The sequence below is a fragment of the Chroicocephalus ridibundus genome, chromosome 9 (genome assembly GCF_963924245.1).
Source record: "Chroicocephalus ridibundus chromosome 9, bChrRid1.1, whole genome shotgun sequence".
Classification (NCBI taxonomy): Eukaryota; Metazoa; Chordata; class Aves; order Charadriiformes; family Laridae; genus Chroicocephalus; species Chroicocephalus ridibundus.
This window is the reverse complement of record NC_086292.1, coordinates 48,975,057-48,990,973: the sequence shown is the minus strand read 5'-3', so window position 1 is coordinate 48,990,973 and position 15,917 is coordinate 48,975,057. Positions and strand designations below refer to the sequence as shown.

The window sequence follows — 15,917 nt, the reverse complement described above, 5'->3', positions numbered from 1 at the left end:
TATATGATAGATCAAGCCACCTAAAAAGACTTCATCCTAATTACTCCAGCTGAACAGTTCCCACTGAAGCACAAGTAGAACAAGAAACCATCACAGAATTATTACAGAAAAAGCTAATTTAACAACCAGCTCCGGAATCATCAATTGAGGCCATCAACAAGGATGTTGATTCAAAGAGGGGCATCAGCCTCCAAAAATAATCCTGAATGCCCTCGCTGCTTTGGAAAGGCAATATTGACCTGGAGATGTCACATGAAAGAGGGACTGACGCAGAAGTCGAAGACACAACCCAGTATCCACGGGCGTATTTACCCCCAGGGCACAGCCAGCGGGTTGCTCCTGCCTCGAGTAGCCAGCGGGACGAGTGAACACGCAGGCAAAACGTTCTGTTTTCACCAATACTGTCCAAGTTCCTTTAGGAAGTTTTACCCACACACCCTCACACCCTCCATGGCCAGGAACAGAGTATTCTCCGAAAATTTCTGTCCAACAGCTGTTCAATGTTCAAGCATAAAAATAAAAATAACACTAACCTATTTTCTTCTGGATGCTACAGGCTCCCTTTTTCATCTAGAAATTCAATGCATTCACTCTGTATTCCCTTTCAACCCCACTGACAACCTATAAATTATTACTTTATATTGCAGGGCATCCAGAGGCTCCGGCCAGGGTCAGGGCAACGTGCTAGAATAGAGACACCGGCTCCAGAAAGCGTCTCAGTCCTGGTCTGTCAAAACAGCCTTTTAGTGGATGCTAAAACGCTCCCTGCTTGTATAAAATAAACTGTTCAGTCTATGCCAATAGCTTCTCTGCTGCTGTTCCCCCCGGCAAATTCATTACCAATCCACCCAGATCTTCTCCTTCACCGTATTAACTGATGCGATGTCATTTAAAACACATTAAATACAGCAATAGTATTTACTTGAAAATTTGAATAATTCATGAAGAAAAAAAAAAAGAAAAGGTCTACACAAAGCTAGGAAATTTTGCAAACATCATTCTTTCAGCTACCACCCTCCCCTGGATTTTTTTTAAACTGAAACTGAACTTGGGGGCAATTAATATCCGATACAGTTCTAACGGCAGCAAAATAATTTTTAGCATCTCCTTCGAACCCCTGTTTCATGCCATCCATCACTTACAGGAAAACACGATCAAGACATGAGTCTATGAATAACTCTGCTTTTTCTCCAGGATTCAATCTAGACTGCTTCTAAATATGTATAATGCCCAGACTACATTAACACATTAAAGCTTTGTAGATTGCCATCACTGCTTCTGCAGCTTCATTTCATCTGTCCCTCACAATTCAGATCTTCAACTACTTTCATCCTGAAGAAGAAAACAAAATAAAAATCACTCCACTTTAAATATAAAACCTCATGATGCTCACATAAGCAGATTGCTAAGCATGTTTAAGAGGATATATATTTAAAGCCTGGCAGCAAAACTTTATTCCCCTACTAAACGGGGGTATTCTCTTGGATTCTATTCCCTCGATGTTAATAAAAAGCATATTCTATGATCAGTTAAGCTTGAAGAAATCTGGGAAGGATGATGAGTTTGACAAGTCAAACAATTGAGGAGTAGAGTCGGAGAATACAGCAAGTGATAGAAGAGGGAAAATTTTAAGCAACTGATAAAAAAAACCCCCACAAGGGATTCAGTGTGTTTGTCTTCTGCTCCAGCTGCACAGAGGCTGGAAAGGCACAGAGCACTAACACAAAATGGATGCTTTTTCGCAAACACCACCTTAATTTCCAAACAATTTTGTCTGTCCGGTTAAAAATTCATTTCCTACTTCTGCCTGACGATTTTAATTGCTAACACAGCTGCTCTCTTCTGCTCATTCGAAAGCGACGAGAGAATTTAAGGCATTCTGTGCCCGAGACAGTCCTGCTGCACAAAGTAATTGGAAATGACAGATCACACACAGCAGCGCAGGCTTGACGTTTGTACATCGAGTTCTGCAATAAACCTCGGCAGATTCACAGGAGGACTCCCCCCAAGCTGAACGAATTCAGCGGCAAGAGCCTGAAAAATAAAACTTACCAATTTCACATTAAACACATGAGAACAGCACGTATTAATTATTGGGCAGAAGTTTAAAGTTTCCTTTAATCATTTCGAAATGCTTTGAAATCCCATGTCTGGTACAACGGCTCCGAAAGAGCTTTTATCTTTCAGCTGTAAGACGGGAGGCACGCTGGAAACCCCCGACAAGATTTTCCGCCCCCCAGTTTTTGCATCTCTCCTTTTGAATTAGGTTTCCTAAAGTTGTGCACAGCGAGATACACCACAACTCGTAAAGAAACTGTTTAAGTACAAAAAAAAGCACCACTAATTTTAACACAAGGAGAAACTTCTACTCAAAAATTAGAGTCACAGAAAGCCGAGCTTCAGTTAAATATATGTATTTTATACGGTATCCCAAAGCTTCTGTGTAAGTACAATAGGTTAAAAATCCTGCCTCTTCTACGCTACCCAGCTCGCGCTTACAGCGTGGATAATGATATGCAATGTACAAAAGAAGGTAATTAACATACTTCTCACATAAAAACAAACATCGGGGCTAACAGCATGCAGACCTGTTCTCACGCACCACCTTACCCAGAAGAATTCACCATTGATGCTGCCAGGCGCTGGAGTAATTCCTGGATGCCATGGTAACGCACCGACAGCTCACCCACTCCCACCTTTCAGCAAATTCGTGCAACTACTACCTCTCCAAACTGCGATTCCCCCCCGCTCCGCCGCCTCCACCCTATTTCCCCTCCCCAGCATCCTTCAGCAGTCACCGAGCTTACTTACCATCCAAAACGGGGAAAAGAAAAACCTCTGAAAATTCAGTTTGAGGCATGAGAACCCCTCAGCTGTCCCCAACACCCCCCCCAGCAGCACAAACACGCCGGTGGCGTCCTGTCCTCCGGGGCTGGCTGAACCTGGCTACGGCCACGACACCTCCTCTGAGCACACTGCCATATGCCTTCCGCAGCTGCGAGTTCGTCAACTGGGTGAACGTTAACCGTTTCGACACGTTACAGAAACTCCAGCCCCAGCGTTAACCCAGCACAGCCATTTAGTAAGCAGGGAACAGGAAGGGTCTGCTCCTTTTTCTTACCTTTAAGCAAAGGGAGGTCTCTGAATTCTAGCGCATCTCAGCTTTTTCAACTTCAAAAATGTATCGGTTGGTGAGCTGAAGTGTTTTCCCTCTCCGATTTCCTACAGGGGAGATGTGGAGAGGAAAAAAAAAAAGAAAGAAAAAAAAGGAAAAATTGAAGTACTTAAGGATCTGCAACAGCCATCGGAGTGGAATTTTTTCCCCCCTCTATCTGTAAAAATCCTCTTATTCAGTCCTGCCTGCTCTTAAGACAGCACTGCTGACGAATTTCAAGGCTCAGCTCCTGACATGCAGAATCACTGAAGGATCAAGAGCATAAATGTCACTTCCTCCAGGCAGCACATCAACTGCAAAGGAGCCTAATCTGCTCTGCCCACCGCAATCCTGCCCGGCCGAGGAGTAAATCCTGACATCTGCCTCACGCCGAGCTTTCATTAAACCTTTCTGAAGAATTCCAATTTAAAGCCCCTATCTAAAGGCTCCCAGTTTTAGCTAAACCATTATGTAGTTTCACTTGAGAAGCTGCACAAGTGGAAGAATATCAACTGAAAAACTAATAAAACAGAAGTCAAAGACTAACCTCGAAACAAATTACAGCTGGCTACATCCGAGCGGTAGCAGAGGCTCTGGAATTATTAAATGAGCTTCAGAAGAGATTTAACTAACCAAATTCCACTGCAACGCTTTATTTATGGTATGTGCGCCGGTCCCAAAAATATTTGCTAAGGTTTTTCCATCTCCTTTATTGCTTTTGCATGTTCCCTAATCAAATCCAACAGGCACAAACCCTATGGAGGCTGGGAGATTTTTTTTATTTTTTTTTTTTTACAGTATTTCATAATACAGTGGCCTAAAGTTCCTCAAAATAGAAATTAGATGTCATGAACACAGCATCCTAAATACACGCTATACGTGGATGAAACAGAAATCGGGACATGGGCATCGACTCGAAACACCATATAATTAGCTCCTAAAATGGCATTTTAATGGTCTCTGCCCTTCCTCAACTTGGCAATAGCCTGTATAATTACTCTCTTATTAGCTCTCCGCATCCTTCCCTCGCATTCCCAATTTAAAATTAAACAAAAACTCTTCTGTTGGAGTTTGCCTTCAAGAAGTCTTGTTTTAAAAGGATTACCCGTCGCTAAAAGCAAACTGGAGTCCATAAAAGGAGGCTTATTCGGGCACTTGGAGTCTATTTCTTTAGGTATCTAATACACACCTGGATCTTTAAAAAAAAATAAAAATCTATTTGAATTCTCTTCCCGAATTAGCTCAAGAAAGTAAATTTTAATCACCCATTAAAATGGATGCCAAAGCAACTTGAGCCTGCATGGTGTTTCTCCCTATAATCCTCTCGCTGGAGGCTCAATTTAATAAACAAAGGCAGCTCTAATAATTCAAATCTTACTTTCAAAGATGTGATGTGCCTGTCAGAAGCTTTCTGCAACGTACCACTACGTTTCTTCAGTCCCTCTCCAAGGCTTTGCATACGTTTAAGCCTGCGTCTTGCCTTTTGAATGCTGATAACTGCTCTGTTTCTTTTCTCTCCTTTCAAGGATTAAACGCAACCGCACAGACATTTTTATTAGTGCATCATGCACCATTAAATTGTCAGCTTGTCTTCCCTGATTCTCTTTTAAAAAATAAATACGTGGCCTTGAAAACATCTTTACAACAAAATACTCATTTTCTTGGCACTTATTTATAAACTGAAGCAAACAAAGCCAAAACCCGACCAGCAAAGCACCGCGTGTATTTCCCTTCCAGCCAGGTTGCAGAAGACGAGAACCCCGCTACACAAAACATGGATTTTTAAAGACCGCGCGGTACGTTCACGTAACATCTACCAGAAAGCCCTTCGCTTGGCTCCCCCAAGAGATTTATTTTCGTTATTTAAGAGTTCGCCCTACTGCCTTCAAGTGGCAGAGCGAGAACTCCCCCGTTTTGCAGTCTGGTCATACGGGAACAACTCCCAGAGAAAAAAATACAAGATTTCACCAGGAGAAAACAGCGATATTTTCATCCGAGGCAGTCCAACGGACACGAAGGGTGGTGCCAACACACGGGCTACGTGTCCCACACCAAGAAGATGATGGCTTGGGATGCTCTGCAGTCACTTCCTAAGGGCCCTCTGGATTTTTAATACCTCTTTTTGGCAATATTTCTATCTGGGAGTGAATGGGCTCTTTTCCATACACTGTGGCTTCTTTCTCCCAAACTCCAGCCTACTGCCGAAGGTCCCCAAAATTTCCCTCAACAGGGCTGTGCCTTTGCGCAATTTCCAACCAGCCCTAACTGGAGAAAAACCAGCCGGCACTGCAGAAATTCTGTTCTGCCCAAATCAAACCTGTCTAGAAGATTCTGCCCAGACAAATCCTTTACCTTGTGTCTGACTAACAAGTTTTAAAAGTAATCAACATGTTTGACTTGGAAGGCACAAGACCCATTGACACTTTGGATTTGCACATTCCTTCTATTTTTCAACATAGGCAGCAGAAATATCTTAGCACCTCTTCATCGAGGAGAAATTGTCTTTAAAATACTGGTAAAATTCCAGAAACCGTTGTGGTCCTGGGCGGCTTGGTTACAACGGGGCAGCAGAGAATAAACACGGAGCGTCTCTGCAACAGCTTGGACACGGTCAGGAGAGTCAATCCAGCCAAGCCGGGTTTCTCTCTGCTCCTGGCTTGCGGAAAGACCAGCTGCAGAGCCTGGAAATAAACCCGGGAGATTCCTGAGGCTGTGCCCGGAGCAGCCGGGCAGGGGGGAACCCCCCTTTCCCTCCCAAAGCGAGAGGCAGCTCCTGCAAACAGCCTGCAGTGGAGGCTGGAGGAGGGCAGCGCTCCATGAGCACAGAAATCCCCGGGGGGACCTTCGGAAAGAGGGATGGGGGATCCCACCGCAGTGAGACATTCAGCCAGCTCCACCAGGACAGCTGTAGGTGGAGGGTTCCTGGAGGGACAGGAACCCAGCAGGAGAAGGCACAAGTGACACTTAAGGCGGCCCCAAGGGATGGAGAGCGGCTGGTTTCCCTCCAGAGGGGCCCAAAGCCAGGTTGGAAGCAGCAGCCCAACGTGTCGGCTTCCTCAGGGGGCACCTCAACAGAAAATCTGTTGACTTGCAGGTTGAAGGAAAAAAATTCACATATGCGCAGCTGCACGGTTACCGAGGGCTTTTCCGGGTACAGGCACAAAATGAAAGATTTCTAACCAACAGGAGAGACAAGTTTTTGCTCTCTGCTCCCAGCCATCTGCTTCGTTTTAAGCCTCCCTCCACTCAGCATCACTTCTCCAAACTCAGCTTCAGCCCCGAGATGAAGCTTTGGATCCCTTTTTATTGTATTTCGGAAATCATAGAGATGCCAGCAGGGTTTGCTAAGTCATTAATACGTGTACCTGGCGATTAGAAGCCTTTGCTCGCAACCTGCACTTTCGGCACAGCCACAGCAGCATTATCAGATAAGGTGTTAACAACTTGCTGGGTTACAGCAATAGGTACGTGCCAGTCGCAGAACGGCAAAACAAATAGCCAAGCACACAGATTTTACACAATTCCAAACTCCCGACTGAAGGTGAAATCCTGTTTCTAGATACAGGCTGACGCTTTCTAAAACACCGTGGGAATGCAATACCCTAAAGGGCAATTCAAACAGCAAGGACTTGTGATGATTTTTTTTTAATTAAATTTTTTTAAATCATTAAATTGACTTTTAGTGTTTTTTTTTTTTTTTTTTAAAAGAGAGAAAAAAGGACTACTTGTCACTGCCCACAGCTTGCCTCAGGAGGCGCAGCCCTTCCAGCAGCAGGATAAGGTTGGGCAACGGCGTCACTCCAGCTATTGTACAGAGTTTTAAGAGCCTCACATGAAAGAATAAGACTTTTCCGTCTCTGATAATGAACGTCTGGACTGCAGGCAAAGCTAACCGGAGAGGGGACGGGCTAAGGAAAGCTACAGAGGAGACAAGTACTCAGGCCCCCCAAGAAGGACTTGCAGAAGAAGCCAGAGGACCTCATCCTAAGGCCCTCAGGATACATTCCAAAGACAAGGTCCAAAGCTAGTTTAACTGATTTTGTCCACATTACTCTCATGAATCCATAAAAACAACATTTTCTCTTCATGCCCAGATAGGAGAATTTCATCTCGTTTCTATCAGGCAGAAGAGTAAGACCTCATATTTTACTTCAGTGATCTATAAAACAGAATTTGTTGTTTCTAAAGCCCAAGATTAAGAGAAAAAAAATCCCTACTCTGCTTCCAGCTGTTGCACATTTCTGACACTGAGCCACATCTACAGGCACAGGCAGGACACACAATTCCTTCTCTCAGCTGCATTTTAATATTTTCCCATCTGAGTCAAGAATCCGACGGGTTCAAGTTACCCAGTTCAGATCAGGCATCTGATGTGGCCAGAAACCCCAAGATTCCTGCTCTCGTACAACGCCTGTGATCAACGCGGCTCCTCTTAATGTCTCGTGCCCATCCACGGGAAAGGGACAGATGCTTTTTCCAGACCCTCCCAGCTGCGCAGGACGATGGTACGGACAGTCAGACGAGCATGGTGGAAGCTGCAACCCGATATCTCCCCTGAGATGCCAAAGGCCAGCGGGGACTCCCGGGTTTAAGGTTGGCATCAGCCTGCGGGAAGCGGGCAGAGGAGAAAAGGTGCAGGCGCAGCAGCCTACTGCCAGCGCGCCGAACACCCGGAGCTTCACACCGCCATCCGTCATTCACTGAGAGCGCTTTTCAATTGGAATAAGGTGGTTAAAGTGAGAGCACCCAATTAACTCCTCAGTAGGAGGACAGCATGCATATTCATGAAATATTCAAAGCGGACGTGGGGTTCTTAATTGTCTGAACCCACATGCAACAAAGCTGCACTAATACTGTACCACCACCCCGCCAAACACTTTAAAAAAAGTAATCAATATTCACTTCAGTAGCCGATTTGTGTTCAACTGGGATTTTCGCCAGTGTTCAACTTTACCCATCTCTGTTCCTGGTGAGAGGGGAACTTCTGGTCCCACAGAAAGAGGATCTGGCCTGACTCAAGCCCACGGGGTTAAACCCAACTAAAGCAGGCGCCGGCTGTTGCCCCAAGTCCCTCAATTTGAGCCATCGAGGCAGGAAAACCATCCTTCCCAAGCGTTCAATCCCAACACGGCTGGTTGCGCCGACTGCAACGTAGTGCAAAGAGGTTATTTAGAGTAAAAAAAAAAAGTGTCCATTTAGTGCCCATTTAAGACTGATCTACCCTGTTGGGTTATGAAAAAAATAAGACTACAAAAAAAAATATGCTCAGACTAAATTATTTTGGAGACAGTTCTGGGATAAATGCGAAGGACCTGCCTGGCTCCAGTCACCGAGGTGGAGCAGGAGCTCCCGCAGGTCCCCGAGCAGGACAAACCTCTGCAGAACAGCCGCACCATCCTCAGCTTCGCCCTCCCAGCTGCGCTGGTTTTAGCGGCGTCTCGTTTTCCATCCTCGGCAGCCTCGCGAGCCTCCCCCACGCAGCCCCCGCTGGTTCCGCGCAGACCCCTGCTCCCCAGCTAGACCAACAGTAAGCTTGCAATGCAGAACGGGGGAATACACATATTTTTTTAAGCGTGTCCCATAAGAAATGATGGCGAATAGCAGGAGGGCTGGCTGTCCTGGGATATCAAGGGGATCGAATCATCCTGGGGTACCAAGGGGACCGAATCATCCCCGGGTACCGAGGGGAGGGGGTTTGCGATGCACAGAAGTGACATCAAATCCACAGACCAAGCTCCATCCCTGGAAGCAGGAGCGAGTGCCAGCAGAGGGCACTCGGATGCCAAGAGAGAAGAGACCCACCGTGCGCAGGGCGTGGGGATGGCTCTGCCAGCTCCTCCGTGCAGCAGAACAAGCGAGTTTGGCCATTTTTCTTCCAAGGAAACGCAGCACGCTCCATCCAAGGTCTAACTTCGGGCTCTCCTCCAGCCACAGCAAACGCCTCTGCTGCCAACTCCTGTTTGGAAGGGTCCGCACTGGGCTCGGGTGGGTTTGCTTTGGCAGCCCAGACCAGAGGATAAGAAACCCCACTGCGCTCCCCGAGGAGTCCGTCCCCCTTGGGGAACTGTCTAAGGGGAGATGTGCACTACCGTCAGTCACGGCGGCTGTTAAAATAAGGAGAACGCCATGTCACATGTCAAGCCAAACCTCTCCTTAGGTATTTTCTATGCTGCAACATTTTGCAAAGGAAGCTTAAATCTTCTTGGAGAAGTGGCCAAGTTTATAGCAGCAAAATTCGAAATTCACTGTCAATCAGGCAGGGAACTTGTTACCAATCCCATGAGTATTAAAGCACAGAGCATTCCAAGTCGTATCTCGGCAAGATAACCTCCATTTGCTCAAACGGAAACTAAATGTAAGGACTGAAACCAGTAGGACCAGTCTCAAACGTGGGGAAAAAAAAGAAGATTTACTGGTGAATGGTCTTTCTGGAGCAAGAAACACTCTCGCACAGAGCATCATTTTAAAGTAGCTGTGGCAGCAGGGATTAAGCCTCCAGTTACAGCCCACATCTCCAAGCAAATGCAATGAGCTCTGCACCCTGGATTGTGCACAGGATAGAACACGTGGGCTGAGAACCGCACGCTATATAACCCATGCCAGGGAAAACACCAGTGTTTACACGCACTATAAAAAGGGGCAAGATTGACAGTCGTATTTTTTCATTTACATAGGTTTAAAAACTTAGATGTAAGACAGGTTTTTTAGGATGACACAGATGGATTTAAGGCAAAAATCAGAGCGCGTGACTGACAAGGGTCAACATGTGCTGCTCCAGCATCACAAGAACACGCAGCCTGCGAGCGCTGCACCCCTGGCAAATGCCGAGAGTAAACCGGAGCCAGGTTTGCCAGGCACAGAATAGATCAGCTTCTGACCTCCTGATACTGTGCCCTTTTTTATAAACACACGTGTCAGGAGACGAAGCAATTTAGTAAGTGGCAGAGAAACACAGCATCACCTTAAGTCTTCTGAACGTGAAAAAGGGCCATCAAAACGTGGCGGTTCTGCGAATGATCCATAAGCTCTCGTTTTCTCATGCCACCGATACCATAAAATGTAACAAAAAAAATTTTTAAAAATGTATTTAGGTAAGAGACTTGAGAATTATATCTTTAAAAAGGTGAGAACCTGATAAATCTCACGCCTGCAAGAAAGACAATTTTTGCAAATAGCTAAAGAACGTGTCACACTTACGCATTACTATACAGCCTGCAGTGTTGTGGCAGCCCATTTGCATATCTATTACTCCATAAATTTTACAGTCCACAAATACCAAGAATACTTTACTGTTTCTGAATGCCGCTGCCAAGACATCCCTTTCCAAGAAAACTCAGAACTATGCAAAATCCTTTGTCTAAAGCCTAACCTTCACCGCTGGTGCTCCCTGTAATTCTCGGCTTTGTGACCCTCTCCCCTTAGAGTTTAAGAAGAAATTCACCTTCTCTATACGCAATACTTCTGTAAGATATAAGGCACCAAATATTTACTTCTAGATGTAGTTCAAAGATCAACTAGGAGTTTAAGGACCAGATGTGTATTGCGACCAGCTTTCTCCACGCTAGACCAATAGGGATCCATAGCCTCCTGTCCAGAGCGGTAATAAACTACGCAGTCAGGGATAAAAAAGCCCTCAATTGAAACCTCTACTGGAAATAAGACCCGTGACTACCAGGGGAAGCATGTGGCAGACGTTAAACCCAAAAGCACACCTTTTCTCACCTCTCAGCACGGGGCTGATCTCACTCCCACCACTGAGCGTTGAAGGGTTTTGGTACCGCACATCAAAAACGTGTTTGTGTGTGTGCGCAGTTTATTTTCATATAAAGCCATTTCCCTCCCAGAATTAAGCAAATATACACCTTCCAGTAACTACAGAGGGTCACACACCGGGGCATGAGTGTACTTCCCCTCTTTTTTCCACTGTGATGTTGTTTTGTATATTATGCAAAGGCAACCAAGTGTTGCGTTAAGTTTTCCATAATTCTTCGGGTTTTGTGATAACATAATAGCAACAGTTCTTTTAAAAGTCTAATTCCCGGCAGGCTTAATATGAACATTCTCCGGGAGTGCTGTTCATGCTTAAAAACAGGCATTAAACAGCTAAAACATTTGATGTTTGGAAACAAAGTTACCCATCTGCCAAGGGTTTTGGAAGCATTACATACCACGGAAGATTTTTCTGTTCTAAAACCATTTCATGTTAAAGAAAAATCTCCAGACATGCAAAGCTTAAAGCTTAAAAATAATCCTTTCCACTTACTTCTAGCTCTGCCACACAAAAGCGTTTGTCTACTGAAAAGCGCCAGTTTGCTGTTGCAAACAGCCACCCATCACGTAAGACCGAGTATTCAGATCTACCTTACCTCTACACAATGATGGCATTTATAAATTAATCATAACACTTAAAAATAACTGACCTACTTTGCTTGGCCACCTAGGATTCGCTGCGCGCAGGCGTCCAAGCGAGGAATTACGGCGGTGCCGAGGGAGGTGGGAAGGTGCTGCGCGTCGAGCAGGGGTTTCACGGCAAGCTGCTGCAGAACCTGCGCTGAGGCCACGCTCTGCTGCTGGGGGGCTCACGACTCACTGAATCCCAGGGGTGGGAAGGGCCCTCTGGAGATCACCCGGTCCCACCCCCTGCCAGAGCAGGGTCACCCACAGCAGGTGGCACAGGAACGCCTCCAGGCGGGGTTGGGATGTCTCCAGAGACGGAGACTCCCCCACCTCTCGGGGCAGCCTGTGCCAGGGCTCTGCCACCCTCACAGCAAAGAAGTTCCTCCTCGTGTTTAGGTGGAACTTCCCATGGGCAAGTTTGTGCCCGTTACCCCTTGTCCTGTCGCTGGGCACCACTGAGAAGAGCCTGGCCCCATCCTCCTGACACCCCCCCTTTAGCTATTGATGAGCATTGGTGAGATCCCCTCTCAGCCTGCTCTTCTCCAGGCCCCAGGGCTCCCAGCCTTTCCTCAGCACAGAGACGCTCCAGTCCCTTCGTCATCTTTGCCAAGCCTCCCAGTGCCAAGGTCCAGTTACATCCATCAGGTTTCCAACAGAAGTGCTACAGTCCGGCTGAGCACAGCACCGGTGGCACGCACTGACCCACTGGAGGTACTTGAAGTTTCAGCTACAGAGCGGTGGTTTGCAGAAAGCTCATTGTCTGCCCAGGGAGACGCTGAAAATAATAGCTTAAAAGGAGACAAACACCACATCCCTTGGCTGCAATGCTCCTGTGATGCGAGGGACAGGCTTCCAAGCAGAGCGGCTGGAACACAAGCCCAGGAGCTGGTGGCAGGGGCATCCTCGCTGGGGCAAAGGCAGCGTGTTCGGGGTGAGAAACAGCCTGGTGCTTGCGAGGCCACAGGCGTCGAGAAAGCATTTTTGCAAGCGAAATGACAACGGTAGAGGTGTAACACCACACACCGAGAGCTGGGGGTCCTGGGCTGTCCGGGCTGTGGGGGTGACCGAATTCTTACCCTCTTCTAATCCTAAAGCCCCGCTGGCTTTAAGTTACCACTAACATATGGCTGAGCAGGATGAAGCTGTTCCTCCCACCTACCCAAAAGCGAGCAGCTTTTCTGACAGTTTAAACTTCCTGGGAAATGCAGATTTTTCTGGAAGAATACTCAGTGCACGAAAAATATAGCAGAACCCAGTAAGCTGTGGAGGAAGGTGGCTGTCATTGTACAAAGCATGCAGATCTCCAGCACCTCGGTTGTGGGATTGGCACGTAACAGAGATTTTATCTAAATTCACCTTCCGTATGGCAGCTCCGGTGCAAATTCATCGTGTGGGCAAGGAAAAAAAACCTACTCAAAACCAGTGATAACGTGAAATAGAGGTGCACAGCTCTATTTAAGAGGAGATTAAAATAAAAAAGAAAAAGAGTATCACAATTCTAATTATACTCAGCATCTTCATCTCCCACAGATGCCTCATCCTTCGTTTTCCTCATTTTCCCTTCCAGTAAAACCAGACGGTCCCAGAGCACCAGTGGAGCCCGCTGGCAACCGCGCATCACCAAAACACTTGCCGCCTTTGCGGTATGAAGTATGTGACCTATTTTGGTTCCTCAGCTACGTGGAGAAACAGTTTATCAAAAAAAAAAAAAAAAATCAAACCACCCCACACTGAGTAAACGACTTCCCCCTTACTGCAGCAGAAGATGCTCTGATCTCATTTGTTGACATTTATCATTAGGGAGAGAGACATCCGAAAGCCCTAGGAGGAGAGGAAAGCTTCTTAGGGTTTTTAAGAAAGCCCACATTAAACAGCAGGGACGGTAAGAGCCGATTAGTCCTTCAGCTTGAGATACACAGTACAGTTAACACAATGTTATTTTTTTAAAAGAACTTAAGAAAATCAGCTAAGACAACATAAGCAGCAGCCTTCTGTACCCAACTTGGTGTTCAGGTACCTTTGCGAACAGGAGAGCTTGATGAATAAATACATCTTGAAGCCACGGTTCAACTTCCCAAAAATCAAAGTCAACATTTTTAACAATATACGCTCAAGGAAAAGTTTTCTGCTTATCAAAGAGCAGAAACGTAAATCAAATGGGCGCAGACCAAAAAAAAAAGTATTTTCAAAGTCCCCTCGCCTTCAAACCACAAGCCAGAACCCTATTTTCAGAAATGTATGTTAATGCGAGAGAAGTTTCTGCAGACGTGTGACATCTTCTCTCTCTGAAGTCTTGAGACCCTCAGCCACCAAACACACTCAGGTCAGCTCACTAACCCCGCTTACGACGACTGGTCACACACGCAAACCATGCTCTTCAACAGCCAGCTCAATAAGCAATTTAACAACCCTTACACCTGCTCCAACGCGGCTGAAAACAAATCATTAGAAAGAAAATTAAGCCAGCAGCCATCCATTATTTCTTAGTCAGTCAAAACAGTACCTAGCCATCTCGTATAACATCAAACTACACGAGGCAATCCAACAGCTTTTCAGAGAAAATATGAATAAAAAAAATGAAATCAGATATTGTGTGACGGTTACCTGACTGGATACCCTTCGGGTCCATTTAAACAACTCAGCTCTATTTTAAAACGCGGCAAATACCACAAGCTCTCAAAAATGAAATGGAGATACGCCCTGGGGAGGTTAGGAAGCCTGCAGATCCGGAAGCCTCAGGTCCTTCGTGGGAATGTATCCCACCGTAAGCAACAAGAACTGCACTTGTAGGGCATAATTTTTAAGGATGATTTTCTTGCCGCAGCTACCTTTGCCGCCAGGATGGCGCTGAACGCCTGCAGCCAAGCTAATGGGCTGCTAACGAAGCAGGGTAGGAAGCGTGGGTGGCATTCACCCATCTCGACTGACCCCTAGAAACAATTTTTTAATTCTTCAAGCTTTTTTTTTTTTTTGCAGGAATGAATTGGTATCTTTTGGTATTGTTGAGAAGATTCCTATGGAAATTCAAATATTCATTAAATATAGTAACTGGTAAAAGCAGCTCATTCTGTTCAGATTTAGACTTCCTTTTTTCTCTAAGAGAAGGAAAACAGCAAAAATACTTCTTCAGGAAAACCACACCCAGGAAGAAACGGGGAAGTCATTTAACTTTCAACATGGAAGCCAGTTTAAGAGGAACAAAACTGCCTTTTCAAGCCCCAGACACGTTTACTGAAGGCGAGTTCAACCTTTGGTATCTCCAAGACTGAGAAGCGCAAACAAAGATCCTGAGTTTGCACTTCCAAGGGAAGCCCTGCAGCCTCACCGGCTCTGGGAGCTCCTGATAAACCGCTTCTATTTCAAAACTTTCTGGAATTTCCTGCAGCCCTTAATGCAATTAAAGAGAGGAAAAGAAACGCACCAACAGCCCCCGTTTCCCGTGCGAGACCAGCTCGGGGACGCTCCTGTCCAACCTGCCTGTTCAGGAGGCTTCTCGCTGAAACACACAGCCTAAACTAAACTCCCAAGCACCCTACAAGGGACACAAAAAAAGCTCTAATCCTCTGGAATAGACTTCGTTTTTCAAAGCAAGAAGCAGTACAGAGAACACTGAGCTTGACTGAAGCCACTTTAGAAGCTAAACCAGGCGTTAACCTTCCTTGTTCACGCTAGGTAGGAGAAGATGAAGTGCTCCACCGCCAAGTCAAGCTCATTTTACGCTCGCTCACTCCAGTTTTCCCTCCTCTTGCTTTTCCATGGGTCTGTGCATTAGCCCTACACCCCAGCAAAGGCGGGTCACCACCACTCCCACTTGCTGAGTGCTCACTGGACCATGTCACCTCCCCAGCACCTTCTCCAGGGAACAACCCTGAGACCTCGGCCCCCGCAAGACATGGAAATCCCTGGCTCAAGTGAGCTCCATTAGGTAGGCTGGACTCCGTAATCCAAATCATCTCGGCACATCTCTCCATCTGGATCCAAACCACATGCACACTTGTTGAAGTGTAAAAACTTTACCTGCTATTTCCCATATTCTTCAGCTAATATTGCCGTGGAAAACCCATTTGAAAAGAACCGTAATCAGACATAAAACTTACAGTTCTTAACCTGACCAAGGTCAGCAGGAGATACATTTTAAAGCTCAAGCTAAAAGGGTTTTAGTTCTTCGTTGCTTGTTTTTGGGGGTTTTTTGTTTGTTTGTTTTTTTGGTTGTTTGGGTTGGGGTTTTTTTGAGTGGCTAACCTTACTGCTTAGTAATTACAGTTGCTGCAGAAAATTCTGTGTCAAGGTTTTCCTTACAATGAAACGGGGAATATATCATTCCTGAATGAGCTGGGATCCAGTGCTCCAAACTCTCGATCTATAC

General features: G+C 46.0%; 1 protein-coding gene across 8 annotated transcripts in view; it reads right to left on the bottom strand.

The window, feature by feature from the left end:
• Window positions 1–15,917, bottom strand: part of GLCE (glucuronic acid epimerase) — a 57,541-nt gene that overhangs the window by 36,850 nt on the left and 4,774 nt on the right. For 6 of the 8 annotated variants that reach the window (XM_063346190.1, XM_063346194.1, XM_063346192.1 and 3 more), the window contains exon 2: window positions 3,122–3,222. Coding sequence is in view for 1 of the 8 variants with exons in the window: in XM_063346186.1 (XP_063202256.1) it covers window positions 2,611–2,627 (17 nt within the window). In the remaining 7 variants the exon portion in view is untranslated. Of the gene's footprint in view, window positions 1–2,610; window positions 2,634–3,121; window positions 3,223–3,701; window positions 4,321–15,917 lie in introns of those variants that run through there. The other 2 variants (XM_063346191.1, XM_063346186.1) reach the window with 2 other exon arrangements.